At 44.4% G+C, this 15,161-nt stretch overlaps 2 protein-coding genes across 6 annotated transcripts in view; one reads left to right on the top strand and one right to left on the bottom strand.

Annotated features, from left to right (window-relative positions):
• The window catches only part of Snd1 (staphylococcal nuclease and tudor domain containing 1), a 399,105-nt gene extending 396,108 nt beyond the window's left edge, over positions 1-2,997 (bottom strand). For 2 of the 3 annotated variants that reach the window (XM_087659177.1, XM_087659178.1), the window contains exon 1: positions 2,722-2,976. In XM_087659177.1, the coding sequence (XP_087515303.1) occupies positions 2,722-2,796 (75 nt within the window). In that variant the 5' untranslated portion in view covers positions 2,797-2,976. 3 annotated transcript variants of the gene reach the window in all.
• Positions 2,998-3,353: 356 nt separating this feature from the next.
• Positions 3,354-15,161, top strand: part of Pax4 (paired box 4) — a 36,446-nt gene continuing 24,638 nt past the window's right edge. For 2 of the 3 annotated variants that reach the window (XR_015685855.1, XM_087659474.1), the window contains exons 1-2: positions 3,354-3,625; positions 4,489-4,628. The gene's annotated coding sequence lies outside the window, so the exon portion shown is untranslated. Of the gene's footprint in view, positions 3,626-4,488; positions 5,443-15,161 lie in introns of those variants that run through there. The other variant, XR_015685856.1, reaches the window with a different exon arrangement.

Here is a 15,161-nt window from a genome sequence, read left to right as displayed (position 1 = left end):
CCACAACACTTCTTTTGCCAGAGAGAGAAAAGGAGAGTCAGAGGGGGAGAGAGAACTATTCCTTCTCACTGCAAAGCCTCTACCTTTAACCATTTCTGACCCTCAGATCAGCCCAGTCCACAGGAAGATGAATGCTGCCACTCAAAAGCCAGCCTTTTCTCATTCAGTTCCAATTTCTGCACCCTTCCAAATGGCAAATGAAAGCAGCACCTCTGTTTTCTAACTTAGCAACCTGCCTCTTGCTCTCTTCCCTGCAAAAGAGCTCCACCCTCCTGTGCACACTTCTTACAAAGCAGTTCCTAGTACCACTGGAAATGATTACCCTCCAGAAAAATACAACTTTGCTTGGTGGAAGAGCGTCAGAGAGCAATTTGTCATTGGTCAATTCTTCACTCCAGACAAGGCTCCTAAGCCTGGCACAAATCTGCTGCTGGTAACTCACCCACCCAGTCCCTGCAGTGTGGTCAGGTCATGTGGCAGTCCATGCCTGGTACAGACTGCTCAAATCACTGACTCTTAAAGACCATACAACAAAACACCCCTATGCACGCAGCAACCATAAGCACCAAATGAAGTCATACGACCACGACAGCAGCAACCAACAAGTCATGGACAGCATCTAATCTTTTCGCAACTCAATTACAGTCAGCTTCCCTTGTAATTTGTGGTCATGCATCACTGGCCCCACCCTTTATGCTAGAAAGTAATACCCTGGAGTCCTTCAGTCAGAGGCCTCACAGCAGGTTTACACTGGTGTGTGTGGTGGCAGGCAGCCCTGGGTTCAAGTTTCAGCTGTACCTCTTCTTACCAATAGAAAGGTACCTGTCTGGGTAAGTTAAGCCTATCTGAACCTCAGCTTAGACATCTGCTTTCTAGATGATATAAGTAAGATAATATGGAGAGAGAACCCAGCTGAAGATGCAACAGTGACTGCTCATAGACAGTGACTGCTGATAATACAGTGTCCACAGGGTATGTCATCTGTGAAAAGGAAGTCACTTCAGACAACCCAGATACCCTGGAGGCTTCCTACAACTTCCTTCTCACAAAAGGGAGGCCTTTAAGAAAAAGTAAAGCCTTAGCAAGAAAACTAAAAAATGCTACTGCAGGCCACTAACACCACACAAGACAGCTAAGTGACACGTTTGTTCCTATAATGAAGAGAAGACCGGTACCAATGAAAGGGTAATGAAAGAGGAAGCAGTTCAGGAAAATCCTTTCAAGAGTCAAAATTTCAGAGAGAAAATATGGACCTTGGAAATTCCCTACTTATTGAATCTAATGAATTCTGACTGTCCAGATATAAATAGAAAGGCAAAAGGACAACATTGAACATCCCAAGAATCTCACACACAAGCTGCATGTTCAAGAGTTGCATATGTGTGCGCACGTATGTGGGTGCATGTTAGGGAACATGTGCCTGAGTACCCATGCAGGGGACCAAAGATATTGGAGCACAGGAGAACATCAATGTCTTCCTCTATTGCTCTCCACCCACTCGAGAAAGGTCACTCTCAATGCACATAAAGCTTGATATTTTAGCTACAAAAGCCCAGGGTCCACCAGTCTATGCCACTGGCAACACAGAGGTTATAGGCAATGGAACAGGCATATCCAGCTTTAATTCGGGTACTGAAGACTTGAAACTAGGTCCTCATGACTGAACAGCAAGCACCTTTATCCAGTGAGCCATGTCCCTGGTTCCCCCTGCAGAATATTTTAATCCTGTGAAAGACAAACGGGACAGCAAAAACAAAAATGTTTTAAAAACTGGCTCTTTGGAGAAAACTATCTTCCACTCTGGAGAGAAAAGTCGGAGTTATGATATGAAAACAATCTAAAAGATCACAGCCATCTCAATCAGAAAAATCTGTTAACAAATAAATGTCAGATCTCAAAATGTGGGAGGATAAAAAGGAGAAACAATATAAAAAATAGAACAATTTATGCTACAAAGTGGGGGGTGATGGAATTCAAAATCAGAATGAAGAACGCAGAATGAAGTGAGCAGGATCTATATTAAGAGCCCTACACAGGGAATCAGAACACCTGGGCTCTTCTTATTGGCTCCAATCCAAACCGCCATGTGCCCTTAAGGCAAGTTACTTACCCTCTTTAAAACAGGCTCCTTGTCCTTATGAAGCGAGGAAATGCTACTTAGTATAAGATCCCTGCCAGGCTAAATTTTTAAGTTAAATGCACCCAAAACTCAGGAGCTTCCAGGCCTAGAAACGAGACACGAAGAGGGGGAAAGAGTTGAGAAAACTTTAAGTAACTGAGAGTCAGTGGAAAGAGAAGCTTCGTGACAGGCAAGCACTCCTGGGGCTCCAGGAAAAGATGTCAGGATCTAGAAAAACTGCGAACTGATCGACAAATCAAAATGTCAAAATGGACAGAAAGAGGGGGATGGGAGTAACTGTCCGTGAACTATCTCCGTTAATCAATCGGTAATAGACCTGCTTCTGCTAAACAGCCAGGGGCTCCGAAAGCCGCGACCACGAAAATCACTGTGACCGAATCATGGACAGGTTTGCCCGGGAGGCAAAAGTCAAGGGAAGTTCGTTCGGGTTCTGCCTGGTGAAGATTCGGAGAGTAGGTGGAGAGTAAGGGGCAGAGGAAACGCGAGCTGAGACCATGCAGGTTGACGGAAGGTAAAGAAGTCAATGCCTGACTCCCGCTCCAAGACAGCAGAGGGGTCCGGGTCCAGGGCCCCGCTCTCACCATCTTGACGATGCCCCGTTGCACGGTGGGGACCGCGGGTCCCCCGGAGGAGCCGCTGCTCTGCGCGGAGGCCATGTGTGGAGCTGGAAAGACAGAGAGTGGGGCGGCCGGCCGGACTGGAAGTGTCAGAGAGGGTGCCGGTGCTGGTGAGAGGTTGCAGCGACAAGGAGAAGGCGGACGACAGGCTACCGTCGGTGGACTGGATAGAAGCGCCAGGCGCACACTATAACAGCAGCGGGACTGGAAGCAAAAGAGGAGACGCGATCTCGGCCGCCGCCACACGTTCTACTCGCCGCGCAAGCGTGCCAGAGCGCCACCTCCCTCTGGCCAATTAGCGTCCAGAACCTGCTAGAACTCAAGCCAATAGGCACTCTGTTTATGAAGCTCCGCCCCTTGGTCCCAAAACGGGTGCGGAGCTCCAGGAAGCGCTGAAAGAGCTGATTTGCGGTGACGGGCAAATTTTGAGGCGGGACTTCCGGGGAAGTCTGAGCCGGTGGTGTCGGGAGGTGTAGTGGGAAAGAAAGGACACGTCAGCATCTGGCCGTGGGGCGCGGGGAGCCATGGGAGCCCTGAAGGCGGGGCCGGCCTCGCCCTCCTGCCTGGTTCCGCCCCTGCCCCGCCCCTCAAGCGGCAAAGCGCCCACGTGTACCCGGAGGTTCCGGAGCTGTACACCGGAACTGGACAACAAGGGCTTGGGTCCTGGAACTAAGGAAGCCGTCCTGAAGGAATCTCACTGCTCTCGGAGTTCCGACGTTTCACTTCAGCAGAACAGAAGAAACTTTTGAAAATCGCAGCCACTGGATAATCTCCTGGTGTTAGTCTTGCCCAGGAATGTGGCCGCGAATCTTCCTGCGGTCTGGAGTATCACAGGTCTTGTGAGTTCCACTAATGTTTGTTGATGGAGGTAATAAGCATATCTCTTAGATAACGCGCGTCCTGCTCACTGAGAATAGCCTCATTTTTTCCGCTACTTCCCCTGCTGTTCCAGCTGTGGTTAGGAAAAGCCTTGGGATATGCCATCCCAAGGCTGGGCGGGAGACGACCCCTTACCTCACTCCTAACCTCAACTCCAGATGGGACAGGAAAGCCATATTCAATTGGATGTTTAGGGAGAATTTATGTCCTTGGAGTGCCCCTTTTTAGAGCATAGGTTCTAGTATGCATTACTTAATAATGAAACCTGGCCCTATGCTAAAGACACCACTTCCACTATAGCTTAAGTTTGAGTAGTCACCCATGTCTCAAATCAGGGTCAAGTTTTGGGGTTGGCATCTTCCTATATCTCCAAAGGCAAGTCCATACCATGAATTCACCCTATTCAAAAAGAAAGTGGGTCTTTATGGATACATTCGAATATATATAAATTCTGGTTTGCCCAGTACCCTGAAATCTCAGCTCCAGGACCTTGTCTTTAATGAATTTGACCTTTGCAACAATTTAACCACACTCTCCAGGATATTTGAAGCAGTTGACATTATAATTCCAAACATCTCATTTTCTGATCATAATTACTGTCCTTTTCCCCTACTCAGCCAGTTCTCTTTTGTCTTGTACTAATTTTCTATTTCTACACAACCATTGATCCTACTAGTCAATCCTAACAACCAAATCATGTGGAGCATGAACATGCACAGAATATACTACCTGTTAAATACTTTTTCCCTGCAGAATATAATTTAGTCCTCAGGACAAGTCTACAAAGTTCATACAATCTGTTTCTTCAAAGGCGGGCATTGATGTATTATTTTTCATCTGTTTATTTTTAAGTGAACAAGAAGCTCAGAATGGTCCAAGAGGTAAAGTTATTTGCATGCAAGACTGTTGACCCGAGTTCAATCCCTGGGACCTACATGGTGGAAGGAGAAAACCAACTCCTGCAAGTCGTCTTCTGACTGCTTATGCAAACGGTGACGTGATGCTTGCATACACACACAGATATACATTATATATAACATATATATTAAAAATGTAATTTTTAAAAAAATCAGGTGAGCATTGCTAAGTCAGTATCTTAAAGGATAGAGTCAGGATATGAGTTCGACTATCTACCATACATAGTCCTATCTTAGATTATCTACCTACTTCTCCAGCACACAAACCTACCTCATCTTCTGCCTGCATTAGAATCCATAACCTAGATAAAGATGTTTAATTCTCTAGCAAGCTTCCCATGGGGGTGGGGATGGAGGACACGGCTGTGTATGAGCCTTCTGTTTCCCTTTTCAGTCCTCCATACCATTACTCCGCTGTTCTTTTTTTTTTTTTTTTGGTTCTTTTTTTCGGAGCTGGGGACTGAACCCAGGGCCTTGCGCTTCCTAGGCAAGCGCTCTACCGCTGAGCTAAATCCCCAACCCCTACTCCGCTGTTCTTAACATAATGCACTTTCCAGTCATGCCAGTCTCTCAACTTCAGAACAGAGTTCAGCTCCTTCCATAGCATACCTGGACTACTTTCCAGTTACTTACTCTCCTCATTGTGGTTTTAGCGTCTATTTACGTCTGGGGAAAGTCTAGAACTTTCTGTAGTGATGAAATGCCCTCTTCATGCCCTGCCCAGCATGGGAAGCGCCAGCCTGCTGTAACTAATGAGAACTTGCAGTACTGCACGTGCAACTGAGGAAATGACTTTTTAATGTTATTTAAGTGTTATCAATCTAACACACATGGTTGGAAACTATTGTATCACACACTATCAAAATAGGTGATTAAAATTTAAACTTGCTGTCTGTTGCTAGAATCTTTTATTTTATTTTTACTCTTTTTAACTTTTTATTGATTCTCCGTGAATTTCATATCATGCACTCCAGGGCCCCTCATCTCTCTGTCCCTGTCATATCTACCCTTTGCTTTGGAAACCCTCCCCCAAATAAACAGGCAAACAAACAACAAAGTATAGAAAACATTTCGTGGAAGCTATACTGTACTGCCCAGTCAAGGTTCTGGGCCTGCTCTCCCAAGTGCTGTACCCTCCTGCCCTCACACCCTCAGGGCTGGCTCACCCTTACCTTCCATCATCAGGGCCAACCCCACTGGGTTGGCCAGACAAGGTGTAAGAGTGCTGCAGCAGGCAAGGGACAAGGCCAGTTTGCCTGATCTCACGAGCCCAGGGTCAGCTTTCCCAAGAGTTAAGGAGCTAAGGGGTATGGGGCATCACCTCTACATCCATGCCACAGCAACAAGTGGCAGGGCCAGCTCTTCCTCTAGTCCTTAGGGCTGGCTTGCCCTCACCCCCTCAACCAGGGCCAGCACTACTGTACTGCTACCTTTTATGTAAGTTTTTAAAGTGTTCATATATGCCTCATGCACCCCAAACTTGATTAAAGTGCATAATGATATAAATCGCCCTTTCCTTTTCCCTAAATTGATTTGTGAGATAAGGTCTCCTCAAGTATCCCAAGGTAGCCTCAAACTCTCAACTTTCCTGCCTTAGCCTCCAGGGACCTTGGATTCCAGCCATGTAGCAGCATTCTCAGCATGCGTGCATGTGGACGCGTGTGTATGATATATATCACACACACACACACACACACACACACACACACACACACATATATATATATATATATATATATATATATCATCCCCCTAAAATTTTACTTTGTAACATTAGAAGTAGAACTCATGCCGTTTTAAAGAAAGAAGAAAAGAAAAGGAAAACTAGGCATGATGGTTCTTGCTTTTCTAGTCCCTGCATTGAAGAGGCTACAGGAAGAGGACTGCATGAGAGGCCAGCCTGGATTTCATAGTGAGTTTCCAGTCAGTCTAAGGTACAGAGTAAGATCTTGTCTCAAGGAAACTAAGGGAGAATTTGTTTTTGATAATTTTTTTTGTTTTGGGGGGGTTTTGTTTGTTTTTTAAGAAGAAAAAGAGGAAAGGAGAGAAGAGAATCTTGGAGCACAAACCTATAAATCCCAACACTTGGGAGGCAGAAAGAGGATTATACCTGTTCAAGGCCAACTTGGGCAAATGCTAGGTTAGACAGGGTTGCGTAGCAAGATACTGTCTCAAAACTCCAAATAAAGAAAAAAGACAATTTGTCCTAGACTTTGGAGGATAAATACTTTGCAAACTTTATAGTGCAAACTTCATATATTTGGGTAATGGTTACAAAACTTGTAATTGATCGACCTTGAAACTAGTTGTACTGCTATTTAGTGGCAAGGTCAATTTTTATTTCATTCTCCTGAACGGCATTCAGTCCTTTGAGCTTGTCAGTTGTTTGTACAAATTACATATTGTTTACTCCTGCTCTAGCTATTGGCTTTTGAGCACTGTGGAGTTTTACCACTGTAGAAATCTGCCGTACTTATTTCTAAGGACCAAAACATGAGCGAATCTCCAGACAACGGTAGAAGCATAGTGTTCTGGTTCACTAACAAAAGATGGCCAAGCAAGGATGGCACCTGAGCGTTTCTTTCTATTCCCAGAACCTGAAGTCAATGGCTAGCACTCAGCTACAAAGGTCTCACCGAAGAATAGCAAGCTGTTCAACTCTGAGATAAGCATACCTTTTCTCTCACAGATCAAGGAGTTGGAAATACCTGTTTAAAGGCTCAGTCTTGTCAGTAAAACGTGCAGTTCTCTTGGCTTTTCTTTATAGTTGTAGAATAGCTGCTTCGGCTCCAAGCACTGGAACTAAAAGAGGAGGCAAGATGAAGGAAAGATCAGTTCCAAAAATAGCTGCCCTTTAAAAACAAAGCGTTTGTTTTCTCAGAAGTACCCTTTACAAGGCCTCAGCTCACTGCAGAAGCAACAAAGGCGTCATTTTGATTGGCAAGGGAGAAGAAATCAAGAAAGGGTACTAAAGTGGCATCAATACTGTTAGTCTGGTTCTGTTCTGCCTTCGTAGAACTCTGGCCTATTCCCTATCTCACACATTCTTCAAGGCAGAAAGTTTGCGTGTTAACCTTGCTGTCTCTGGACAGGACGCTAAGGCAGACTCCCTCAACGGCCTTCAAGGAAGACACAGAGCAGGGATCTATTGCCTTGGGTTGTTCACCGTGGCTCCTGCAGTTCTAGCTACACTGTATAAGTCAATCAAACACACTCAGCTTTCTACTCCAGTGTGTTCACCCAATTCCTCCTGCTTCCTTATCTATCACTCATTTCATACAGCTTTCCTCCAACCAGAAATGAATTCTCCCTCTTCTGTATCCCCAGACCCTTTAAAAATATGTGCTCCATATCCTTCCAGTACTGTAGTTATTTGTATAGTGGTTAAACATGCCTATAAATTTTATTATAATAAGCTCCTATGAGTCAGGTACACAATGTCCCATTTGCCTGGCATTTCTTTATTAAAGAAAGCATACCAGAACAAGGTATGGTGACGCATTCCTGTAATCTCAACACTTAGCTAAGGAAAGAGGGATGGACAGTGAATTTGAGGACAGCCCCAGCTACATAGTGAGTTCCAGACTAGTGTAGGCAGTACAAACTTTGTCTAAAGAAAACACCCAAAAGGGGTCTGGGAGTATAGCTCAGTTGGTTCAGTGCCTACTCAAGGTGAACAAAGCCCTAAGTTTGATCTCTAGCACTGCATAAAATTGGTTGTGGTCACATACTTCTGTAGTCCTAGCAGTCAGGATATTGAGTTCGGAGCCAGCCTGGCTGGGCTGCATTGAAGTTGTTTTCCATTGATTGGTTCGTGTCTGCACAGGAGTTAGAGATCGTCTTATTTCTCTTTTCCCTTCCACCAGTGTTGGGGATATTTAGAGTGGGAGCTGAGATTACAGTGAGGACTATTATCATTGAACAGTTTGTGATTTATTTATGTCCTCTATGTGTGAGTGTTTTCTCCGCATGTATGTAGGTATGCTACATGTGTGCCTAGCGCCTACAGAGGCCAGAAGAGGATACTGGGTGCTCTGGAACTGGATGTTTGTAAGCTGTCATGTGGGTACTGGGAACTGAGCCTAGGTTCTCTGCAAGAGCAACAAGTACTGTTCATCAACAAGCCATCTCTCCAACCCCTCATTGAATAAATTTTGACATGGAATAATTCACTGAGACATGGATTTTACTTATCTCCTGCTTACAGTAGTCTGTGTCTCCATTTCTTCCTAAACTCAAGAAACCATGTGTATCTTAATTTCAAATAGGACAGGCTAGCTGTTAAAACAAAAGAACCAGTACAGGTCACTTACTACTTAGTGACTATGGTGGTTTGAATAGGTATCCTCCCCACCCCCAGACTCCTGTGTTTGAATACTTGGCCCATAGGGAGTGGCACTATTAAGAAGTGTGGCCTTGTTGTAGTGTGGCCTTGTTGTAGATGTGGCCTTGGATTAAGTGCGTCACTGTGCAGTCTTTGAGATCTCAGATGCTCAAGCTAGGCCTAGGGTCACTTTCACTTCTGTTGCCCTTAGATCAAGATATAGAAAACTCTCAGCTCCTTCTCCAGCACCATGTCCGTGTACATACCGCCATGTTTCCCACAATGACAGTAGTGAACTAAACCTCTGAACTATAAGCAAGCACCAGATTAAATGTTGTCCTTTATAGGAGTTGCTGTGGTCATGGTGTCTCTTCACTACAACAGAAACACTAAATAAATGTATGCGCGCGCGCACGTGTGTGTGTGTGTGTGTGTGTGTGTGTGTGTGTGCGTGTGTGCGCGCGCGCGCGCACGCACGCGTATTTCTCTTTTATTTAATAGCCCAAGTCAATGGCTTTCCATATTATCCAATCTCCCACCTATTAGTAGACATTCTACCAAAAAAACTATTCTGAGCATATTCTGGGGGGTTACTCAAGTTCATCTTAATATAGGATCACATTGGAAAGAGTCCATGGAAGTGAACTTACAAAGTTAGCGCTGTGAAGATTTCACACACAGCCAAGTTTTCGAAGACATTTCCAGGCTTCTCCATCCCAACCATAGAAGAAACAGCATCCACTACGGAACGACAGTTCAGAGCATATACTCTATCCTGAAGAATCCAGCCATTACCATTCTAATCTTTGGGCTTCAGAATATTGGCCACAACTTGTAAATTGGTAAAGAGTGGAATTTCTGGCTATTTCTCCTTCCATGCAAAATAATCAATTAGGTGCACTGACCCAAGCTCTGAAAACTGAATGGATAGATTTGTAGTCATCACTGTCCTACAGGAATTCCCAGAGAAGGGAGTGGGCAACTGTAGCCACTGGTAAGCCAGGCCTGAATCCTCTCTTCCTCTCTCACTCACAGGTGCAGCTAGGAAAGCTAAGTGTAGGGATTTGAAACATTGAGCCTTTTCACACAGTTTGCCTTCGAGGCCTATTATGGCACAATCATATATGTGTGTGTGTGCACTTCTATTAAATAAAACAATGCCACTATAGATACTAACTTTGTTGTCTGGTTGGTGAGATAGTTTCCAGGACATGATGGGCAGCTCAGGAGAAATGATCATCTAGTGGGTCCAGGTTAAGCATTTAGTCCTCCATATTAAGACTCAGTTACAAGTCTTATTGGCAAACTAATGATAGTTCATTATTTCAGAGGCTTTGTTGTAGTACTATAATAACCTGGTCTATGACTCACCTATATGACCCTCTAAGATTCACTTGACAGCAGTACTATCTGCCACAGAGGGGTCAACCACTAGTGTGTCTGCTGAATTATGTGGCCAAGGGACAAAAACATTTGCAGGTCAGCTTGGACCAGTTGCACAACCTTGTCTTGCTCTGGACTCCATGCAAAACTAGTCACTTTCAGGACACATACATAGCATTCGGTGTAGAAGTTTGAATCCTGATTCTCAACATTTTCTTTTCCTACTTCGTGAAATTCAGAGCAGTCATCTATGGCATGCTTGTTGCTGGGACAAATATGTTTGGTGTTATCCATGTATGTGCATGTTCATGGAGAGCTGGGACTCTTCAGGAATATCTGGAGTCCCCAGTGCTGACACTGTGTCTATCTGTGCGGTCACATCACAACATAGATTATCTGTGTAATTGATTCTCATGGACATTGTTGCTAGTAGGTTTATAGTAATGGGATTAGAGATCCAATTTTGGAAACCACAGAACTAATTTTTTAAAATTGTTATTGTTGGGTGGTGGTAGTACACACTTTTAATCCCAACAGGATTAAAGGGAGGCAGAGGCAATTGGATCTCTTATGAGTTCGAGGTTAGCCTGGTCTACAGAATGAGTTCCAAGACAGCTAGGGCTACACAGAGAAACTCTGTCTTTACTCCACATTGCAAACCGTTCTTATGGTTTGTTCTTCCTGGCCCTGGGGAATGATTCTGTCAGTGAACCACTTACCATGCAAGCTGTTCTGATCCCTAGAACCCACGTAAAAATCCAGGCATGGGTGGCACACACTTGTAGTCCCAGCTTGGTGAGATGGGAGGGGAAGTTCCAGATCCCTGGAGCTTGGTGGCTGTCTAGCCTAGCCCACTCGGTAAAGTTTCCAGGCTTGTCTCAAACAGAAGGTAAGAGACACCTGAGGAACAGCACCCCAGGATGTTCTCTGACCTCCATGCCCATATGCACACATGCATGTGCACATACACATGAATGCACACATGTACATATACACTATACAAAAGTAAATAAATGCTTCGTTCCTCTAAAACCTATCTTGTATCATACATATACTATTCATATTTCTTCAGGGAAACAAACTAAAGGCTTATCTCTAAACCTGTCTCTGTTGATTTAAGGACTAACTTTTTAAAAAAGAATTTGTGTGTGTGTGTGTGTGTGTGTGTGTGTGTGTGTGTGTGTGTGTGTTGTAAAAATGTATGTAAGTGCCTGAAAAGGCCAGAAGAGGGTGTCAGGCCTCTGGAGCCCACTGTGATGGAACCAAAATCAAGTCTTCTAGAAGAGCAGGAAGTACTGTTAGTCATGGAGTCATCTCTCCAGCCCCAGAAATAACTCCTATAATTAAAAGGTTAGCAAGCCCCAAAGCCACAGAGCAAGCTGGAGAGCCAAAGATGACACTGTTAAGCCTGGAACCCAATGTGGTGTGCACACTGGAAAAACACTCTATAATTTGGCTGCATCCCCAGCCTGATTATTAAAAATTTCATGTGGTTTGACCTAGTAAGGTTACTTTATTGCTTACATAACAGGCGAAGGAAAAGAGATCTTCTGAAACACATACTTTGAGACGAAAGACATTGATGTGGTCACATTGTATGTTCTCAATCTTCTGGATAAAGTAGAAATAGAATCAGAAGACAGCATGCGTCTCTATGGAAGAGTGGCCCTGGGGCCCTTTCCAGGCAAGATAGTGACCCGAAATGATCAAAGGCTGAACCTCTGTGTTGGCATGATCCCCACCAGGAAAGCAATATCAGCCATCTGAGCTAAGGGACCAGAATGCAAAGATTAGCCAAAGGAAGATATCAGTAGTGGAAGGATAAGCAGCAGCAAAATGAGACCCCTGCTTTGAAGAAGAAAGCAGATAGGATGTTCAGAGTGGGCCAGCCCTCCAGTAAAAGACCGGAGTCCAGGAGGACACGTCAGAGCTCCAGGCAAAGGGCACGGGTGGAGCTGAGACACAGCCAGAGTTCAGAGGGCAGCTTAAGAGGTGCATGGTCCACTCAGCGTGCCTTTCGGGTGCCTCTTGCTGGATCTTTTCCAGATTAATTCCGCCAGAAGGTACATCTTTGAGCCAGGTTCCATCCTAACACTAAAGAGACAAAACCCAGAAAACTCTCCCTAAGACTGTTCTTTGTAACAAATTCCAATAAGACATGGGAAACAGCAAGGCAATTCTCAATACACAACACCCGGTTGTTCAGCAAGGGGTGGTTAGTAGAGTGGCTCTCTTAAGAGAGCCTCAGGGTTACAGGATGTTGCTTCATTCCGAAATTGAAACAAGCTACTAAACAGCTGGAGGCTTATATGATGTTTATGCATTTGAAAATGAGACTCCCACCATAGGACCGTAAGCTTTTTCTTTGCCTGGAGCTTTGCCCCTGAAGCAGAGAACAAAGATAGACAAAATCTATACGGTCTGAGACCCAGGGTAGCATCACTGTACTGAGTGGTTCTCAACCTGTGGGTCTTAACCCCACAGGGGCACATATCGGTTATCCTGGGTATCAGGCCTTTACATTATGACTCAACAGAAGCAAACTTACAGTTATGAAGTAGCAACAAAAGAATTTGGGTTTGGGGTCACCATGACATGAGGAACTGTATTAAAGGGGTGCAGCGTCAGGGAGGTTGAGAACCACCCACCATGCTAGGTAAACTTTAAATTTGAAGTCTGCGAGAAGTACTGGCAGCCAAAACAGAAATAAAAATGATAATATGAGGTGGTAAATTTTTTGTTGATTCCGAGCCAAGCGCTTTCCTTGATACTGAATTTTAAAGGCATTTATTACATATAAATTATATATAAAAATCCCAATACAACAGTCAATATTTTAAAGTTTTTTAAAAGAGATGGAGAAATATTACTGTTCTTATAAAAAGTCCATACAAAAACCTAGAAAAATACTTTTTGATTGTAAGTTAGTAAAAATTACATGGTAGGAAAAGAATAATCATAACATAACATATATGTATACATATATGTAAACAGTACCTATTATATATGTGTAAACAACAAGAAAAACCTTTGCTTTCAAAAGTAGGAGCAGGGGCTGAGGAAATAGTTCAGTGCTTACTATTCAAGGAGAAGACTTGAGCTGGAATCCCCAAGAACCCATGCAAAGAGCCAGGCCCAGCTGTGCATGTAATTACTGGGTAGAGACAGCCAGATCCTTTCTGGCTAGCCAGGATAGCCAAAAATCAGTGGGTACGTTTCTGGTTCAATAAGAAACTCTCTCCTTGGGGTTGGGGATTTAGCTCAGTGGTAGAGCACTTGCCTAGCAAGCGCAAGGCCCTGGGTTCGGTCCCCAGCTCCGAAAAAAAGAAAAAAAAAAAAAAAAAAGAAACTCTCTCCTTAAAGAACTAGACTGAGAGCAATTAAAGGAAAACTACAGACATCTTCCTCTGGCCTCTGAATGGCCTGCATACCCATATGCACACTACACACACACACACACACACACACACACACACACACAAACCATGCACACACAAATAAACAATATCAAAACATTTAATTCTTACTTTACAAATACCTACATCTGAAACACATCAAAAAGGGAAAACAAGACTTTCAAAAATCATGCAAGTGGACCAAGAAAAGAAGATAATATGTAGGCATTCATCAATACTATCTTTATGAATGAAGTTATACAGAGAAACCCTGAAATTGGATTCCCCAAACTTGGCATGATTCTGGCCCTCCACTTAATGGGCGGAACGGAAAGAATTCAAAACAAATGTGGCCTAAGGATTGAGCGTACTAGAGTGTGGCTGTCAGGAATGTTTGTGAAACTTAGTCCTTGTGAAACTTGAAAGTCATTTAACATCTTTAAGTCTCAGTTTGCTCGTCTATAAAATGGGCTGCTGTGGAACTGGATAAGACAATGAATGATTTAGGATACCTAAGATTTAGCTCTTAATCAGTCTAGAGATGATGACAATCTGGAGGACTTAAACCTACTGAAAGTCTAAAAGACAAGAAACAATAAAGAATATGGCATTTATTTAAATAAAATGAAATACCAAGTAGTCATTAAAACTACACACATACAAACTACGTAAAATGCTATATTAAGCATCTATCATTCATATAAGCCAATATGAAACATGTCCTTTTACATTTATGCAAGTTTTGCACATTGAGTGCAAAGATTTAGTAATATGTGTGGAAATCAAAAATAACTCAACAACAACAACAAATAACCCAACAGAAGTTTTAGAGACGGAAATGGAATTTAACATTGTGTTCTCTTGATGAATAATGTCTCTAGGGTTCATAATGATTGTTTTTCTAATAAACCTAGTATCTAGGCCTGGTGGCATAGGTCTCTAAATCCCAGCTACTCAGGAGGCTGAGGGAAGAGGATGGAAAACTCAGGGCCTTCCGGCACAACATAGTTAGATCCTGTCTCAACATAAGAAGTAAAAGAGGAGGAGGAGGAGGAGGGGGAGGAGGAGGAGGAGGAGGAAGAGGAGGAGGGGGAGGAGGAAGAGGAGGAGGAGGAAGAGGAGGGGGAGGAGGAAGAGGCAGAGGGGGAGGAGGGGGAGGAGGAAGAGGAGGGGGAGGAGGAAGAGGAGGAGGAGGAAGAGGAGGGGGAGGAGGAAGAGGCAGAGGGGGAGGAGGGGGAGGAGGAAGAGGAGGAGGAGGAGGAGGAGGGGGAGGAGGAGGAGGAGGAGGAGGAAGAGGAGGGGGAGGAGGAGGAGGAGGGGGAGGAGGAGGAGGAGGAGGAAGAGGAGGGGGAGGAGGAAGAGGCAGAGGGGGAGGAGGGGGAGGAGGAGGAGGAGGGGGAGGAGGAGGAGGAGGGGGAGGAGGAGGAGGAGGGGGAGGAGGAGGAGGAGGGGGAGGAGGAGGAGGAGGAGGAGAGGAGGAGGAGGAGGAAGAGGCAGAGGGGGAGG

This window comes from Rattus norvegicus, chromosome 4 (assembly GCF_021556685.1).
Source record: "Rattus norvegicus strain SHRSP/BbbUtx chromosome 4, alternate assembly SHRSP_T2T, whole genome shotgun sequence".
NCBI lineage: Eukaryota > Metazoa > Chordata > Mammalia > Rodentia > Muridae > Rattus > Rattus norvegicus.
The sequence above is the reverse complement of the archived record's forward strand: the minus strand, read 5'-3'. Positions and strand labels throughout refer to the sequence as shown.